Consider the following 19,641-nt stretch of genomic DNA (forward strand, 5'->3'; position numbering starts at 1 on the left):
TTTCTCGCGTTATATAACCAAATTGGGGCGGAGCTCCTTGACGAAATTCACTATGCTCTCTTAAGGACAAGTATAAACTACTGATATTTGATCCACTTCGAATTGTCTTTTTGCGATGATAATATTTGATCTACTTCATTCTAGTTTAGTTGATGTTCAAAAGGCCAAGGAAAATTGATTGAAAATTAATCTATTCCATGCTAGTTCGACAAAATTTTGAATTTACAGAATTGCATACTGGCTAATATAGCCACCGCTCGCCACGACTGGATCATCTCAGCTCAGGTCAGCTGCAATTCCATTGTTGGAATATGTTAGCTTCCAGAAAACTGTTTCCATGCCTTCAAAGGACCAACTTCTTGGACACTTAAGGGACTCTCCTTCAGCCTTGCACTATTCATAAAGAAACCTCTGGCTGCAAATCCCATGAGCTCGGTTGGGTCCATATAACCACGAATCCTTGACACAATCCCACCCCCGTAAGAAAACCCAATCCTGAAGTATGTATCAGACGAAATGGCTTCAGGTGCTTGGTCTTCAACATTCAGATTCAGTTGAGTCTGGATTTCTGGTCTTAAAGAGGAACCATCTTCAGTAAATATGAAACTAGTCATGCCAAATGCTTCCCAATCCACCTGCTGTAAAATTCCATTTGCACGTTCTGCATTTTGTGAAGTGTAATCCTCAATTTGGAGTGATTGTTCAAGGGCTAACTTATCAACTTGGGCTTTCAACTCACAGAGCCTGTGACCAATCCTCGAGGATATGGCATCATATAATGTTCCTCTTGATACATGTTGCTTGTCATCCGCTGTGAGGAGTAAATCATCAAATTGTATTGGATCACCGATGAGTACCGTTACCTACAAATTTAAGCAATGGAGAGGTTAGTTCCCAAGAGCATTTAAATCATGGAGTATGTGAAAAGGTGTCAGAGCCTCCCAAGTCCCAACCGCCAATGGAAATATACGTAAACAATACTGAAAATCTCTATAACTGTTTACACCTTTCTTCTTTCTTTGCTATAATTGCAGTTGCAGCTCCAAAAGTGTAAACAGCAAAGACTAGATTTGAAAATAAGGATCTTTGGCAAGATAGAAAGTAAGATAATAATAAAGTCCATGCTTGTAAGTCATGTCGTGTATGGTAAAAGATGGAAAGAGCATCTTCATTCTTTTCATTTCCAATTCAAGTGTGTTTTGTATGCTCAAGTGGGTAGTGCGAGGGTACTAAAAATAAAAAATGCACACTTTACCGTCTTGCCAATCCGTGGGAAACTTGCTCCAATTGGCATGATTTCTTGCATCCCTGAATGCACAAAGGGGACAACCATGGGGATATTATCTGCATCCAGGACCAATCTGAGAAAAAAAAATGGAAACTTGGGAATAAATACATCACTTTGGCTTAACAGGATAAGATGTTAGAAAGACAATGATGCAATGGGGATAAAAGTAGGAGACATTAAGCAAAGTGCAAGGCTTGCAAGCTTTTATCAGGGAAAAAAACCTAGGTAGCCAAATCGCTGAGCACCAACTTTGAGAAACTGCAAATGTTAGGAGCATCTTAGGAGTGCATACTGAATAGTATATACATACCATAGGGATTACACTTATTGTGTTCCACTTTTAGAATCATTTGTTCTCATTTTTGTGGAAAAAACTGAATAATATTTCCCATTCTGATCACTGTTGCAGCTCAAAATTCTATCATATATGCAAATGGGTATGTGCGTGTGTTTGACAAGTTGATTATGCTGAGGCTTGTTAAATTTCTTACAAGGACCAATTCAGTATGCAAAGAAGCTGTCTCTACATACCTCAAAAAATAACAAAGGCATCTATTTCATGATGTAGTCCAACAAAATAATACACATCTAATTTGTGGAAATCAAGCCACAGCTTTCTGTAGATATATAGTAATCCTAACACATTTCTTCACAAACAATAAATTGACATAAACATTTTGAAAAAAAAAACTAAATCCTTACCTTCCGACTCCTCTCTTGGCAGACCCCATGGTTCTTCCACCATCACGAGAACGGCTTCCCTCTGGAAATATGTGAACCCACCCCCCTTTGTTTAGCTTTGCAAGGGCCATATCCAACCCCTAAAAGAGATTAATGAGAAATGTAATAGGCTTATTACATGAGAACACATTATGCACATGGAAAAACACCAGGAACGGGTGATATACATATAATGAAGACCTTACATTTAAGATGAAGAATCATTCCCCTGATCTGTTACCCTAAATATCTAATGCACATTGAAGAAGATATTCTACAATAACTAGAACCAAGATAACCATAATTAAGTAAATAGTTCATATTGTAGCTATATATTGTAAAAGAATCTCATTTCCAAAATGGGATTTTCTGATTCTTGATATGCTTCTTACTTCATACTTTCTTAATTCTGTTATCTTTCAATGAAGGTTAGCTTTGTCCAAAACCATGGGCAATATAATTTCGTTCAAGTTAATGATCTGGCCCCACCCTGATCGTTGGGTTGCTCAACCTGTGACTAGGGGTGGCACTGGACTGGGCCTAAAATATAAGCTCAGGCCTGGGTTGGGTTGGGTTCTGGGCCTATGTTTTAAATGTAGAATATTAAGTATAATACAATATATAGCAGCACTGGTCCCAAGCCCCGATAAAAGAGGGTTATGCTGGTTGGCAGCCAGCATAGACTTTTGCCAAACTCTTAAGTCATGGATTCAGAATTGTCTTTGAATTGTTTTTTTTTTTTTTTTTTGATCAATAACACTTTCATTAACTCATCAAAAGAAGATTTACAATAGGAAGACAAACACACTTATCTTCCAAGAGAAACAAAGAACCTCAAGAAAAGAAAAAAATAAAGAAAACACACTATAGTTACAGCTTAGCCATAAAAAGTGAATCCCTTTCTGCCCCTTGTTTAGCTAAACCGTCCGCTAGGGAATTAGCTGATCTTTTAACCCAAAGTATCTTAACTTCCATCTCCCGCACCATCCACTTGAATTTCCTCCTCTCATTATTGTACTTTCATAAGCCATTGTGATTTTAATCAGCCACCCTATCACCACCTCTGAATCCCCTTCAATTAAGAGTTTCTTGATGTTCAACTCCTTAGCTTTCTGTACTCCTTCCATAATTGCAAAGATCTCAGCTCTAAGGGAGTCACCCACTCCAATTGGGCCAGAGAACATAGCAAAAATGACCCCATTTTCATCCCTAAAAACATCCCCAATCCCCGATTGTCCCGAGTTTCCCCTGCTACACCCATCAAAGTTTAGTTTCACGAATCCACTAGGTGGAGGGGTCCAAACCACACTCATTATTGACTTAGTCTGTGTGCAATTTACAATTTCACCCCACTTCCTCAACATGTCATCTACAGTGTAGTCTGTGAAGAGCTCCAAAGATTTCAGCCACTGTACCGCCCTAATATGAATGATAGCCCTTAGATCTGCTGCTCCTCTCTGAGCTTCTAAGAATATCCTGGAGTTTCTTTCTTCCCAAAGTGTCCAACATACTGCAGCCCTTAGTCCTCTCCACATTGTCCTTCGCTTTTTTATCCGCCACCTGAAAAGAAAAGGGGAAAAAAGGCCTTGCAAGTCTGATGGGGTATTCCAACTACATCCAAATAAGGACAAAGCCCATTCCCAAATTGACCTCACAAAATGGCAAGACACTAGTAGGTGAAAACCAGTCTCCCCATCCGCTTTACAAAGAACACACCACTGAGGTGACAAACAAGTATTAGGTCTCTTCTTTTGGAGTAGATCACCAGTGTTGATTCTTTCCAGATAGGCTTCCCAACAAAAACTACCAACCCTAGGAGGTATTGCTTTGCACCAAACCTCATCAACAGGAAAAGGAGGGAAGGTAGGACTGGTGGACTGACTTAAGACTTTGAAGAAAGAAGTACAAGAAAAAATGCCGTTGGGAGAAGGTGTCCAAATTCTAGAATCCGCCCTAGTGGGGTCTAAAACAATGTTATCAAGAATTGCAGTAAGGCTCAAAATATTGTCAAAGTCTGAGTCCCTCAAATCCCTTCTTAGACCCAAGTTCCACCCAATCCCAGAAGTGGAAGAGGACGGGGTGGTAAAAGACGAGATTGGCCCATTTTTCAGATCAAAAAGAGCAAACAAAGATGGAAACTGATCCTTTAGAGGGGCACTCCCTACCCAGGTTAGTTCCCAGAATTTTATGGAGTTACCAGAATTCAAATCATACCTAATATTAGGGGAGAAAACTAGTAGCAGGTCATGAATGGCTTTCCAAGGAGAATTGCTTGTGGTCCTAGCTCTGATTCCAGCATCCCATCCATTATGCTCCAGCCCATGAATACTTGCCACTATTCTAGCCCATAGCTTCTCCTTCTCCAAGGGGAATCTCCACAACCACTTTCCCAACAGAGTCATATTCCTTCTCCTAATATTCCCAAGCCCCAAACCACCACATGTCTTACTCCTACAAACTATCTCCCAGCTAACTCTATGGTCCCTCTTTTCCTCTCCCGGTTCCCACAGGAAATCTCTCATTAACTTTTCCAATCTATTAGCAACCTTCACTGGGATTTTAAACATCGACAGGAAAAAGATAGGTAAATTAGCAAGCGTGGCCTCAATAAGAGTAATTCTCCCACCAAGAGAGAGGTAGTTCTTTTTCCATGACACCAATCTTTTTTCAAACATTTCCACCACTGGGTTCCAAAAGCTCTCTCTCATAGGATTATCACCTAAAGGCAACCCTAAGTAGTTCAAAGGCCGCCCTGAGACTTCACACCCTAGCACTTCAACACTCTCCCTGATCTCTCCCTCCTCCAAATTCACCCCCACAACACAGCTCTTCCCAAGGTTAACCTTCAAGCTGGATACTTGCTCAAACAGTTGTATCACCGACTTCAAATTCCTGATAAAGCTCACGTTACCGCCTTCACAAAACAGAATCATGTCATAAGCAAACTGCAAGTGAGTAAGGGGGGTTTCCACCCTCCCAACTCTCCAACCTCTAATAAGCTCCCTTAGAATCTGCTCTGTGAATCAGTTTCCCCAATACCTCCGCAATTAGAATGAACAAGAAAGGAGAAAGGGGGTCTCCTTGTCTTATACCCCTACTGGCTGGAAAGAAATCTACCACTATCCCATTCACTAGCACCGAGTAATTACAATTTCGGACACAAAATCCACTTACACCACCTATCCCCGAACCCAAATTTAGTCAACTTTCCTAAAAAATTCCCAGTCCACCAAGTCATAAGCCTTTTCCAAGTCCAACTTACAGACCACTCCCTTCTTATCCCTCTTAAAGTTCTCCACGCTCTCATTAGCAATTAAAATCTGATTAGTAATTTGTCTTCCGTTCACAAAAGCTCCTTGGTAGTGTGCAATGATATCTGGCAAAACCTTCTTCAGCCTCAAAGACAACACTTTTGCAATGATCTTATACAAGCTATTAACCAAGCTAATTGGCCTAAAATCCTTCGAGTGGGAAGCATCTTTTTTTTTTTGAAATTAAGGCTATAAATGTAGAGTTTACACCCGGATTGACAATTCCTCTCGTGAAAAACTCCTCAAACACCCGCAAAAGATCATCTTTCAAAATATCCCAACAGTTATGATAAAAGGCCATTGTGAACCCATCCGGGCCTAGGGCTTTTGTTCTATCCATAAAGAATATAACCTCCTTGATCTCTTCTAAACTAAAGCTTCTCTCCAACCTTCTCCTGTTCTCCACCTCTACATCTGGCCAATCCAATCCTTCTACCCACACCCTTCTACACACAAGCCTTCTTAGAATAGATTTGAAGTGCTCCACACAAGCCCCAACAATCTCCTCTTGATGTACTAGCTCAACTCCATCTACTACCAGTTTGGAGATCAGGTTTTTCCTTCTCTTGCCATCTACTACCAGTTTTGTCCCCCTCTTGTACCCATTTACACCGAGATTTTTGCTTCCAGCTAATTTCCTCCTTGTGCATGCAGTCCTCTAACTGTCTTCTTAAACCTCTCCTGAGCTCATTGTCTTCCTCTCCAAGTTCTCCCCTTTCTTCTTTAGAGTCAAGGCTTTCAATCTTATCCAACAAATCTCCCTTTCTTTTTTTCTATCATCCCAAACTCCATCAGATTCCACTCCTTGATTTTTGCTTTCAAAAATTGAAGTTTCTTATGGAATTTCATCCCTTCCCATTCCACCAATGGGTTACACTCATACCACCACTCCCTCACTTTGTTAGTAAACCCTGGGTGGAATAACCACATATTTTCAAATCTAAAGGGGGTAGGACCTCCACGCCTTCTTTCCTCCTTATATAACACTATGGGCCAATGATCAAAGGTCACCCTTGGAAGAGCTCTAGAAGCCAAGGTTCCCCAATGCTCTTCCCAATCCAGAGAGAACAGGAATCTATACAGTTTAGAGCAAATGGGTCTAGATTGGAGATTTGACCAAGTAAATGTCTTATGGGCTAGGGGGATCTCTTTAAGCTCAAAGTCATCCACAAAGCTATTAAACTTCCTCATGCTTTTTGTCACCCTCTGGTTAACCTTATTGGATTCCTCCGAGAATCTAACCACATTGAAGTCCCCACCCATGCACCAAGGCCCATCCCACAATCCTCTAACATCCGTCAATTCCTCCCACAACCCTCTAACATCCGTCAATTCCTCCCACAACTCCTTTCTCTTTCTGTAGTCATTCGGTCCGTAAACATTTGTGAGAACCCACGTAAAATCACCCTCATGCTGCTTAAACTTCACGGAAACCGAGTACTTTGAATTGTTTTTTGTGTTAATAATATAACGATGGATATGACACTAAACAAAAAAGAATGGCGAAAAAGGATTTGTGTAAATGTCCCTATATAGGATAAGACTTAGATGATGATGATGATATAATTATGTATAAAATTTATGTTATCTTCACATAATATAAAATATTATATATAATATGTACTATTCATATTACAATACTTATATGTAATATAAAAACACATATATCAACCTGTGAAACCAAAGATGGGTCAATCTACTTTTGAAACATAGAATCAAATGAAATGTGCAATTGGCTAGTGATAAAAATTAATAATAGTTTATTAGCATAAAAGTGACACTATATAGGAAAAACAAATAACTCTGGGTCATTTGTTTTTAGTGTCTGAACAAGAAAAGTTATGTTTTGTTTGTAAACGAAATGTAGAGAGCTATGTGTCCCTGGAAGACAAAGTTGATGATGTTTCCAAGGCACGACTCAACCATTCTTCAAATAAATAAAAATGGATTCGGGCAAGTCAGGTATTTTGTATTTTAAGTTTTCAATCATTTTAAAGTATATTTTTTCTTTTTTTTCAAATTTATTTGTTTAGGCTGTGTTCATGGTTTTTAATGTCACTGAAAATTTGGTTTTAGAGAAAGACACTGACATTGTTGATTTATTTTACCAAAAATTTGGAATATCATTAAAAATATAAAACCAGTCAGATAAAGACGCAAAATACAACAACATACTAAGAATTCTGTAATAAAAGAAATTACAATATTTTGAACACTTAATCACCGACCAAGGGTCTGAAATGGTTAAATATTCTAAAATTTAAATTATCACAAAAATGGAAAAGGATTTCTGAATTTGCTGTTTTCTATGTTCAGATGTTCAGCTCTAAGAATGGGTTGTATGCAAAGTGGAAAGTAGTATGAGTTTTATGCTGCATCATGAATAATAGATCCACCAACTTGCAGGAACCACATGCTTTTTCTGCCCCACAACACAACATGCAGCCTTAATGTTTCCAATTGAATATGGACTGTAATTTATGTATATAAAATCTAAATATGCACATATTCTCTCTCCTTTTCTCTTTCTTTACTTTTCTTCTCTCTTTTTTAGAATGGCAGATTGCGGTTTTTTGGTTGTGCATTTTTGCATGCTTTCTTAAAAAAAGGTATGAAAAATAACTTCTATCTTCTTTTAAAGTAATAATCATTTTTGCCAGTAGTAATTGGAAACTTTGATTTCAGTTTTTCCCCTTTCTTGAGTGTCAATGTGAGACAGTTGTTACATTTGTTTCTCATTTCTGATTCTTTTCAGATTAGTTCCCCTTCTTATATGACCATATGTTGGGGACCCTGGACTTTGATCACTTGGTGGAAAGCATCTTTTTTTTTTCCCCTTTTTCTTGCAAATCTTTGTGAAAATGCCAAGAGATAATGCTTCAAGTACCTCTCTCCTGTTTGCTAAAATGCCTGTACTAAAGATCAAGTGTTGTTACAACAATTGTAAGGGACCATAGATGTTTCTACCTTTTATATTATTTTTATGCTAGATGGTTTTTTTCATTCCAAAACATTTTAGCCAAGACTGCCAAATCAATGGGACTATAAAGCAGTTGAACCTCGGAGTCATGATCCAGTGCACCTTGAGGAGTTGAGGATTGATTGGTTTGGTAATTAAGTGTGACATAATAAAAAGACAGGAAGAATCTGAAAATACAGACTTATACAAGAAAAAAAGTGGCCTACAGGGGCCCTTCATAAATTTCCGTATCATCACTGGCAACAAAACAATGACAGAAGGTTGTAGTTTTGAACTAATGACTAAAAATTGAAGAATATAACCATGATGGAAAAAAGAAATCATAAACCTGATTGAATTATAAGAAAAAGAAGGGACCTATTGAAGTCAACATCAAGAACTGCAATTTCTACTCTCCTAAAAGATAGCTCCATCTGTGACCCATTCCAACTATAAAACAGAATATGGTGTAGTACAAAGAACTCCCAAATCATGACTATAGCATTCTTCTAATTGATATGAGTTTATTAACCATTACTAAAACTAAAAATTGTATGATACAGAAAACATGGCATTTACAAATAGGCAAGCAGGAAGGAAGAAGAATCTGAGGCTGTGTTTGGTTTGAAGGAAAAAGTAGGGAAAGGAAAGGAAATGTAGGGAAACCTTTACAAACCTTGTATAGGTTTCCCTATCTTTCCCTTCCTTTCCCTACCTTCTCCTTCAAACTGTTGAGTTTTGGGCTGATATAACATGTTTTTATTTACATAGCATAGTTAGGGAGTTATTGGGCCTTAGGCCCATTAGTTTATGTTTAAGTTAAGAGTGTTTTTATGTTCTCACAAGTAGCCGACTTACTAAGGGCATATTTGTCTTTGTACTCTCTTTTATTTGAGTATATAATCAAATGAAAGGGGCGGCCAGACCTAATTCTGAGCTTTCCCCATTCTCTTCTATCTCTCTTCTCCCTCTTTCTTAGCTGAAACCTTTTTCTCCTCTTTCTTTTCTTCTTTCTTTTACAGTTTTTATATCAAAACAGGTTGTCCAAACTTTTCTACTTAGTATCAGAGCAAGTTTAAAGATTTCTTGAGCTGCTCCGTCGTGCAGCCCTAGATTGGCCGACTGCATGATAAGGTAAAGGGCTGATCAAAGACTTCAGGTAAGCCCAATTTTTGGATTTTTTGGTGGAATTGCAATCCCTTGTAGCTGGTCTAGGGTTTTACACCAAAATCAAGAAGAACTGGAGAAAGGGGGAAAGTCCTGTTTTAGTAGGACTCTTCATTTTTTACCTAGGAAGTGGCACTCTAGTTTTCTAGAAATCCTTGAGGTTTTCTGAAGGGGGCACACTCTAGTTTTCTAGAGTTCCTTGAGGTTTTTTGAAGGGGCGGTTCAAGTCCCAACCTTTTTGGAGGTCTCTAGAAGGAGCGATAGCATCTTCTCTCTCTTCTCTCTCTTCTCTTGCTCCCATGGAAAAAGGAATCTTTGGAGGGGAGGGGCTTCTAGAGTTCCAAGAGTGTGTTTGAGGTTTCTAAAGGAGATAAATGCCTTCTTTTTCATCTCAAATTGATTTCCTAATCTATTCTAAGAGTTATGGAGGGCTGTGGAGTCGAAAACAAATTTACAAGAGAAATGAGATCCAGGGGAGGAGGTTTTGGAGACCTCTTCGGGGTCGAAACCATCACTATAGTCAAGTTGGATGGTACAAACTACTTAGAATGGTCACAATATGCAAAGATGGCCATTGGTGCTTGTGAGAAATTGGGGTATGTCACCGGTGAGGAAAAGAAACCTAAAACTAACCATTCTCAATGGGTACAGGAGAACTACGTGGTGATGACTCGGATGTGTAATTCCATGTTGCCCCATATAAGCAAGAGCTTTTATGGGCTAACACAGCTAAGGAGATTTGGGATGGACCGATGGAGTAGCAGAAATCTATTCGTAGAATGAAAAAGCTACTAGAGCCTATCAGTTGAGAAACCAAGTGATTGCTACTAGGCAGGGAGATAAGTTTGTTGCTATTTATGTTTCAACTCTCAAAACCTTATGACAGGAGATAGATCATTTGGAGACTGTTGTTTGAGAAGGTAGCAAAGATGCAACAACTTATTAGAAGCTGGTAGAAAAGAATAGGGTTTTTGAGTTTTTAGTTGGACTTAACCCTGAGTATGATATTGCACGACAACATATTCTTTCCTGAGACAGTGTAACTCTCTCTCAAGCATATGCCTTTGTGTCTGGAGAGGAGAGTAGGAGAAATGTGATGATGAGGAACCTAGGTCTTGAGCAATCAGCTATGGTTAGCATAGTGAAGCCTAAGCCGAGTAGGGACAACGGTGGAAATGAACCGAGGAAGGAGGACAAAAGGGATCTAATCTGTGACTACTATAATAAACCCAAACATACTAGAGATACCTGTTGGAAGCTTTACCCACACCTTGTACCGAGCCGACTAAAAAATAAGGGAAATGTGAATATGATAGTGATTGGTGATTTATCAAGGCCACCTACTATAGCCTCTCTAGAGTCTGTTGCAATAGCTATAGTAAGGGCCGAATTAGAGAAATATGGGTAGTTCCCGAATCAGAAGGATACAACCAGTTCCAACTCTTTATCAGGTGGACAAGGTGTAGGTGGATCAGGAGGTAGTCATTCTACCTTATTTGCACACACAGGTAGTTCACATGCCACTGCAAATTATGTATCCACTACAGGTAAAGGGGACCTCCCTGGATTATAGACTCAAGAGCCTCAGAACATATGACCAACATTTCCACCTCATACCACCTCTGCTCTGCAAAGAGAGTTTTCACAACTAATGGATCACATGTTCCCATTGCTGGGAAAGGGTTTGTCAGGACAACTGATACCATTACCCTACCTTCTGTCCTTCATGTTCCTAGATTGATCACTAATCTTTTATTTGTTAGTAGCTTGACAAAGAATTTCAACTGTTTCGTGATTTTTTCTCCTAATCATTGTCTTGCAGGATTTGGAAGCAAAGAGGACAATTGGGATTGGTCGTAAGGTGAACGGAATCTATTTTTTTGATGCGCTTCCTAGTCATCAGAGTAATCAATTAGTAGGAGTATTGAGTTGGAGTCAATGGGTCAGGTTATGCTTTGGCATAATCGGTTAGGACATTTGTCTTTTGCTTCTTTGCGTTTTTTGTTTCCCAAATTGTTTGAGTCTGTCAATTTGTTCAGTTTGGAGAGTAAGGATTGTCAACTTGGAAAGCATTATAGACATTCCTTTAAAACAAGTAATAAAAGATGTTCTTTTTTATCAATAGTAATAAAAGATGTTCTTCTGTTTATGATATTGTTCATACTGATGTGTGGGGGCCATACCATGTTTCCTCTATGGGTGGTTATCGGTATTTTCTTCTATTTGTGGATGATTACCAAGTAATACTTTGAAAGAAAAAACTATCATCGTACCTATTGGAGCATAGAGTTATCCATTAGAGCAGTTGTACATACACTCCACAACAAAATGATGTAGTAGAAAGGAAAAACAAACATATTGTGGAAATAGCAAGAAGCATGATGTTGAGCTCTACAGTTCCAGTTCTTTTTTGGGGTGATGCAGTTCTTACAATAGTGTTCTTGATTAACCGGGTGCCTTTTCGTGTTCTTGGATATAGCATTCTGTTTAACCTTCTTTTTCCTGAGGGGGAGACATTCCATATTCCTCTAAGGGTGTTTGGATGTATATGCTTTGTCCATGTTCTTGGTCCTTACCGCTCAAAGTTGGATCCTAAGGCGAAGAAGTGTGTCTTCCTCGGGTATGTAGGAAATTAGAAGGGGTATTGTTATTGTGATCCAATCTTCGGGAGTCGGTATGTTATTGTGGATGTCAACTTTTTTTATTCCACACCTTTTTTCTTGGGGGGTTCTTCTTAGGGGGAGTGTTTTGGAGGACGTGAGCAATCTATACCACTTCCTGTTCCAGATCCTTTGTTTACTCTAGTGTCTAACCTAGCTATCTCACCCACTTTGCCACCTCCATTGCGTCTTGTCTCTCAATGTTTCACACGACAGGTTTAGAAGTGCATTGGTTGTATTTGCCTATACTCAAACTCAATTTGATCATACTCTTTCTGTGAAGAGGAGGGGGTAATTGGTGTTAGTTTTGATAGTGTATGTGGATGACATTGTAGTTACAGGAAATGATTTGAGTGAGATTGGCACCCTAAAGAAGAATTTGCACAAAGAGTTTGAGATTAAGGACCTTGGGGAGTTGAAGTACTTTCTAGGCATTGAAATGGCAAGGTCCAAGCATGGGATCTTCATCTCACAGAGGAAGTATGTTCTAGATCTACTACAGGAGACAGGAAAGCTTGGGGCAAAGGCAGTTGATACACCTATTAATCAGAACCACAGGATAAAGGCTTCAGAGGGTGAACTATACTTATGTATGACACGACCAAACATCTCTTATGTAGTGAGTGTGGTGAGTCAGTACATGCATGCCCCACGAGTTCAACATTGGGAGGCTATTGACAGGATACTTTCCTATTTGAAGGGACACCAAGGTAAAGGCATATTGTTTGCTAACCATGGACGGTTGAAGTTAGAAGCTTACATAGATGCTGATTGGGCAAGGTGCCTAGATGACAGGAGATCTACATCAGGAGTTTGTACTCTTGTTGGAGGTAATTTAGTTTCATGGAAGAGTAAGAAACAGATAATTGTGGCAAGATCAAGTGTAGAAGCTAAATACAAAGCCATGGCACATGGTGTTTCAGAGCTCCTCTAGATCCGTTCCTTGTTAGGGGAGATTGGAGTTGAGGCTGAAGAACCTATGATGCTATATTGTGACAATTAGGCAACAATTAACATTGCCCACAACCCAATTCAACATGATAGGACGGAACATATAGAAGTGGATAGACACTTATAAGGGAAAGGGTGACAACCGGAGAAGTTTGCTTACCATATGTTGCATCTGACTTGCAACTTGCTCAGTGATTTAAAAGGCGTGCCTAGGCGCACAGGTGAGGTGCATTTCAGGGTATGCGTCTCGCCTAGGTCCTAGGTGCAACCCTTTCAAAAGGCGTACGCGCCTGGTGTACCTAGGCATGCGCTTGATGTGCCTTGCACATCAGCCCAGGCGTGCACCTTTTGAAAATTTGGCAATTTTTTTGCTTTTTTTGAACATAATGGCTGGGCCACTTCGCTCGCTTGCCGAAGCTCCAAGAACCCCCAATTTGGTAATGTAGTTCATTCATTCATCCTAATAAAATGTCTTCTTAAAAAGCAATTAAAACTAGGAATTTAAGACCTAATGTGGACTTGTTTGGGCTTGCCCCAAGGGGCGTCGCACAAAGGCAGCTCGTAGAATTAGGAATTGAGTGAAAAAAAAGAGATTAGTGGTTTTACATGCTTGAAAATGTTTTATTTTTAAATTCTCGTTGAATATGCTTTACATCTTATGTTTATGTATTATAATTTTAGATAATAGGTTTTTTAAAACATTATTTTAAAATTTAATTTTATATTTTTTAGTAATATTATGTTTAATAATTTTATTTATTATTTATTTATTTTTTTTAATTTTTTGACAATTTTTTTAGCTTTTTTTTTTTTTTGTATTTTTGCGCCTTGTGCCTCAGGTGCAAATTGACCCCTGTGCCTTGTGCTTTTAAAACACTGAACTTGCTAATGTTCTTACAAAAGGAGTTGCAAGAAACAAGATGGAGCATGATCTACACAAAGTTGGGAATGTACGACATTTATTCCCAACTTGAGGGGGAGCGTTGAGTTTTGGGCTGATAATAACATGTTTTTATTTACATAGCATAGTTAGGAAGTTATTGGGCCTTAGGCCCATTAGTTTATTTTTAAGTTAAGAGTGTTTTTAAGTTCTCACAAGTAGCCGACTTACTAAGGGCATGCTTGTCTTTGTACTCTCTTTTATTTATGAGTATATAATCTAATGAAAGGGGTGGCTAGACCTAATCCTTAGCTTCTCCCATTCTCTTCTATCTCTCTTCTCCATCTTTCTTAGCTGAAACCCTTTCTCCTCTTTCTTTTCTTCTTTCTTTTACAGTTTTTATATCAAAACAGGTTGTAAACTTTTCTACTTTCAAACCAAACATAAGGTTAGTGTACATCCTAACCTACATTATTTAGCTAATGTAAAACCAAATCTTTTAGAATAATCCTATACACATAACTTTCAAGGTTTGACAAATAATGGGTGCCTTGAGAAACATTTTTAAGTTAAAGATTAACTAAATGCTGAAGTATACATATTTATAGGATACCTTTTGATAAATCCCATCACCACGAGAAACTGGTAGAACTTTAACACATCGGAAGAACGTGGATGTCACAGGGTTGGTAAAACATCGGTCAGTTGCACAGAGCGTCCATCTCAAGCTCTGGGCATCCAACAAAACATTTGGTGGCAGCAGAGAAGCAATGACAAATGGATCATCTACAGAAGCCACATGATTGCTTACCTGCAGCAAATAATTGAATACATCTGAGAAAATAAGACCTAAATGGAAAAAGAGACAGTCCACACAACAAAAGTATAATGCATACAAAGTTGCAAATACATAGATATATCATTCCATACAGGCTAAGTTGCAATTTGCAAATAGTAATCTAACAAGCTTCAAAATAATGAACTCAAATAACTTCAGTAATGAAAAGACATGCATAGATGCAGCAAATTGAATATTTGCAATAGGGTGTCCACAGAATACCGTTATAAGAGGCTTGCCTTCTGGTCTCTGCAGTAATGCCTGATGAAGTTTTTCTGCCCCATATATCTGAAATAAAGACATCAAATTTAGCCATCGAAGGGGTGGGAGGAGCAGTAAAAGAGGGGGGGGGGGGGAGAGAAGTAAAAGGGAAATGAATATCTAGCAGCATTTCGAATACCTGTATGTGATTAAGCCCATGCATAAACACGTGACAAACGTTTCCAATAACTGGAACAGCTAGAGATCGAAGCATGTGGATGATGAATGAATCTTCCTCCGCATCAAAATCTTTATTCACTGCAGTTGTAAGACACCCACAAGCAATATTAATTGCTCGGTAAAATACATGGAAAAAAATAAACCTGCCAAGGGATTTTCGGAATCTGGGGATTCAGGGATTTGCAAGAACATGACAAAGAGAAAGACTTTGCCACGTTAAGTGGCAGACTCCAAGTTAGACCGGAAACCAGTCTCTTGATCAACTAAGTCCAAATCCAGAATTCCACCAAAGAAGCAGAATGATGTTCAAGTGTTTATCGGTATCCCCATATTATCTAGGGAAAGCGTGCCGCAAAAACTTACCGCATCAGGTACTTCCGGAACAGTTCCTAGAAACTAGGAGATAGTAACCAGGTTGAATTCATATATTAAATCTCCTACATATTGCCCGCAAATGAACAATTCGATTAAATAAAAATACTTAGTACAATTAAACCTCAAAAAGAGTTGGTATGCCGGAGCCTAGAAGTATTTCTACATAATTCAAGTCACAAGGTCTGCACTAAAATCAGTAAAATGGTATTCTTACCATTATGGATAAAATTGAAACAATAAATGACCAAAAAAAAAAAGAGAGAGAGTGGAAAAAAAAATCAGCTCTTGGTATATAGGAATGGCCAAATGAAAAAGCATTTCATTTCTTCGATTCTTTGCCTAACCTAAAATAAAAACCGAAAAGAAAAACAAAAGAGGAAATGATGTTCTGAGAAGCATACCCCGCTTCCGATAGAATGGAGATGAAGCCGGCATCGAATCTGTGCGAAGATTGCGTAGGCGTAGAACCCAGCGTTGAACCGATGACGAGAAATAACCATCTGATAGCCTCGATTTACGTCTATGCTTGTCGACAGCGATGCGAAAACGATCTCTGATCCGAATCTGCAGTGCCCGGGCCTTTTCCTTCCATAGATCGCTCTGATCGATCCAGCCTCCGGCCATGGATGTGTCGACAGGTTTGCTTGAAGTCGGATAAAAACAGACCAGTACTTGATAACCAAAGACAAAATTTTCAGATTTAGGGTTTTCGGACTTTGCAGCAGATTCTTCGAACAGCTATGGAGAGTGTCGTCCCTGTGTAAAACATCTGAAGGACATCCCCGTGCCTTCCGCGGGGAGCGAAAGAAATTGGAGAATGGCAGAGTGACGCGCGACCAGTATGGATCAGAAGACGATCACTAAACGACAAGAAGCTAATATTTCTTTGATTGAAGCCAAATTACCAAATCAACCTCCGTCGGATATCTGTCTCTGTCCTGTTTATCTGCTCGTAAAGAACTAGCTGGTGTGGTGACTGGTGACTGATGATGTGATATATACCGTGTACAACTGTACATAGTCATAACCTATGAGATGTTGGGTTCTGCTACCGACAATTGATACTCACATCCTTACCCACAGAGCATCACCACGAAACATCGGAAATACGCAGTTCATATCTCATGGTAGAGATGTAGGAACATCTTATGGGTAGCAGATCCGAGCTCGGTGCGGATGCTCTATACACAAAACTTCGTGTGTGCCCACCACAAAAGATCCATTATCTATTATGGCTTTATTATATACGGTAAATCGCCATCTATAAGCTGTGAGGTCATTCATGCATTTCCATTCCTTTATTGCTCAAAATTCACCTTTCCGTTAAGATTTCCGTTAGATTGCTATAGAAGTTGTCTATTACCCTTAAATGGTCAGTCAACCTTATTATATATTTTTATCATAAAATTATTCTTGATTGCTCATATATGATAAATTTTTTTAAACTATCTTTAAGGTTTAGAAAATTGATTAATTATACCTTTATTGTTTTAATATTGTTTAAAACTAAAAAACTAAAAATATCCCCACTGATTCTGACAATTGACTAAATCTTCTTTACCATCAATGTTTATTAGTGAAAGGATTAAAAAAACTATTTTACCCATCATTCTTCTTTAAATTTTTAAAATAAAACTTTTGACAAATTATTGAAAGAGAGAACTTCAAATAAAACTCATTTGAAGATGTCCGATGGACCAATTCTCGTGTTGGATAACATCTTCCCATTGTCCAGATCAACACGTCATTGGCCTAGAGTCAATTGCTATTGCACATCCCATCGGCAATCCTGCTATTGAAGTGGCACTACTCGTAAGGGTTTGACGAATAGACATCTTACCTTGTGATGGGGCACCGAAGATCTGTTGGCTCCAAGATGAGGAGCACCAGAGATCTGTTGGCCCTTGAGCACTAGAAAGGCATCGATGGTTGGCTTGAGACAACTGAAAAGTCACCGTCTTTGCAAGATTCACCATCATTGGCCTTCCTTGATCAAAGAAGAAGAGATTACAAAATTGGTGTTCACTAGTACAGTCTCTCTCTCTCTCTCTGGCTCCATTCCGATTTGATACCCAAAATTAGCCTTCTCTAATGGCTTCCACAATTGCATTAAGGAGAGCCACCACTCCAAGCCTCCTCAACCCAGTCCACTCTGTCATGGTTGTTCCACCCATAATGCGCTCTTTCAATACTAATGCTCAAATGCGCAACTATGATGATGACAAGCATGGTGTTAATGTTAGTTGCCGCTTTGACTAGCCTGTCTCTTGCCGCTGTGGTTACATTCCTAATCTCTTCTAGTCCTTATCGTTTATCCTATTCAGTTTTTTGTTCTTGTGACTTGTGATGGGTTCATTAACTCTGTAAATCTTTTTGGTTTCTCACCATGTTTTCTTTCAATTTGGTTGGCAGACGTGCTTGATCCTTTCTCTCCAACAAGAGCTTAAGTCAGGTGTTTAATTTGATGGACCAGTTCATGGAGAACCCATTCCTGGCTACATCAAGAGGGATGGGAGCTGGAACGAGAAGAGGATGGGATGTGAAGGAAGATGAGAATGTTGTATGTGAGGAAGGACATGCCAGGTCTAGGGAAGGAAAACGTGAAGGTGTTTGTGGAGTAGAGTACTTTGATCATCGAGGGAGAAGGGGAAAAAGAATCTAGCAAGGAGAAGATTTGGCAGAGGTACAATAGCAGAATCAACTTGCCTAAAATGCTCTACATGATCTATCAACTTAAGGCGGAGATGAAGAATGGTATTCTTAAGGTTATTGTTCCAAAGGTGAAGGAAGAGGACAGGAAGGACGTCTTCCAAGTTAAGATCGACTAATTTTTGCGAGTAACTCCGGTAGAGAACTGAAAAGTCACCGCCTTTGCAAGATTCACCATCGTCGGCCTTCCCTGATCAAAGAAGAGATTACAAAATTGGAGTGTGTGAGTCTCAGACGTCCGTTGTAGTTTCATCCATGAGTGCCTTTTCTATAGTCCTCCTTGTATTGGTGTTACTCTTGCCAAATTTGCAAGACCATCAAAGGCTCCGATGTCGGAGTCGTCTTCCCGTTTTCTGATGGATCGAATCAAAATCTATGTTGTGTCAGATGGGAGGGTAAGCATTTGTTTTGAAACCTTGATGTGTCCAAAGCTTCTCGACAACCATCTTGATCGTGCGGCTTTGTTCAGTCTAGAGGCAACGATGATGGTGGTTATGGCAGTGGTAGCAACTACAATGGTGGTTATGGTCATGATGGCAAGTATGAAACAAGGAAAGTGAACGAGAGAGAACGAAGGGAGAGAGAGAGAGAGAGAGTGAGAGAGAGGAGGATTGAATGTTATTCACCACTAGTTTGAGTAGAGAAGACAGTGATCTTTGCCAAAAAGAGTTTTTTGGGTATAAATTCTGATCTGACACCTACCCCAACAGTACTCTGTGCCTATAAATTCTGACCTTGGGCTGAACCATCATTCTCCTGATTGGATTCTTATATATTGGATTGGGTTTTGGTCCAACACATTGATAGCTCAACTTCTGGATTTTTTTTTGCTCTTGAAAAGAGCTCAAAGGCTAATCCATTCAACAATAAGGTTGGAGATAAGAACTCCGGAACAGTGGACCGGGTCTGGATTTTGATATGGCCAAATTAATGGTTTCATGGCAAATTAAAACCACCCTGAAATAGTTTTAGGGTCCTTTTGGTTAGTGGAAATAGGGGTTTGGAATCAGAATCAGAATGTCCAACTGTTTGGTTGGGCACAATCAGAATCCCACTCATTTTCGTAGTGGAATAGCATTCCTCCATGAGGGAATGACCATTCCCTTCCTCTCCCTTGGGAATGAGAATCAATTCCAACTGATTCCAATTCCTGTCCGAACCAAACAGGTGGGAGGAGTAGACTGTTCCAATTTCAATTTTAATAGATTTTGATTCTGGTTTCAATTCTGACTGAAACAAACAGACCCTTGTTAATCTAGAATGCATAAAAAGTATTTAAGACAATTTTAAGATCCACATGAAGAAATTTTTATACACAAACACAAGGTGTGGTGAAATGGTT

General features: G+C 39.1%; 1 protein-coding gene and 1 pseudogene across 1 annotated transcript; one reads left to right on the forward strand and one right to left on the reverse strand.

Annotated features, from left to right (window-relative positions):
- Positions 1-149: 149 nt before the first annotated feature.
- LOC148861507 (Phospholipid/glycerol acyltransferase family protein) lies at positions 150-18,220 on the reverse strand. The gene is given in 8 exon segments (XM_088982121.1): positions 150-328; positions 330-863; positions 1,256-1,361; positions 1,991-2,109; positions 14,550-14,747; positions 14,997-15,062; positions 15,175-15,293; positions 15,992-18,220. Coding segments are annotated over 8 exon segments (1,407 nt in total). The 5' UTR covers positions 16,215-18,220; the 3' UTR covers positions 150-286.
- LOC148861508 (small heat shock protein, chloroplastic-like) lies at positions 17,682-18,418 on the forward strand (annotated as a pseudogene).
- The last annotated feature ends 1,223 nt before the right edge of the window (positions 18,419-19,641 follow it).

Source organism: Nelumbo lutea, chromosome 4 (assembly GCF_056320005.1).
Source record: "Nelumbo lutea isolate HS-2025 chromosome 4, American lotus-T2T, whole genome shotgun sequence".
NCBI lineage: Eukaryota > Viridiplantae > Streptophyta > Magnoliopsida > Proteales > Nelumbonaceae > Nelumbo > Nelumbo lutea.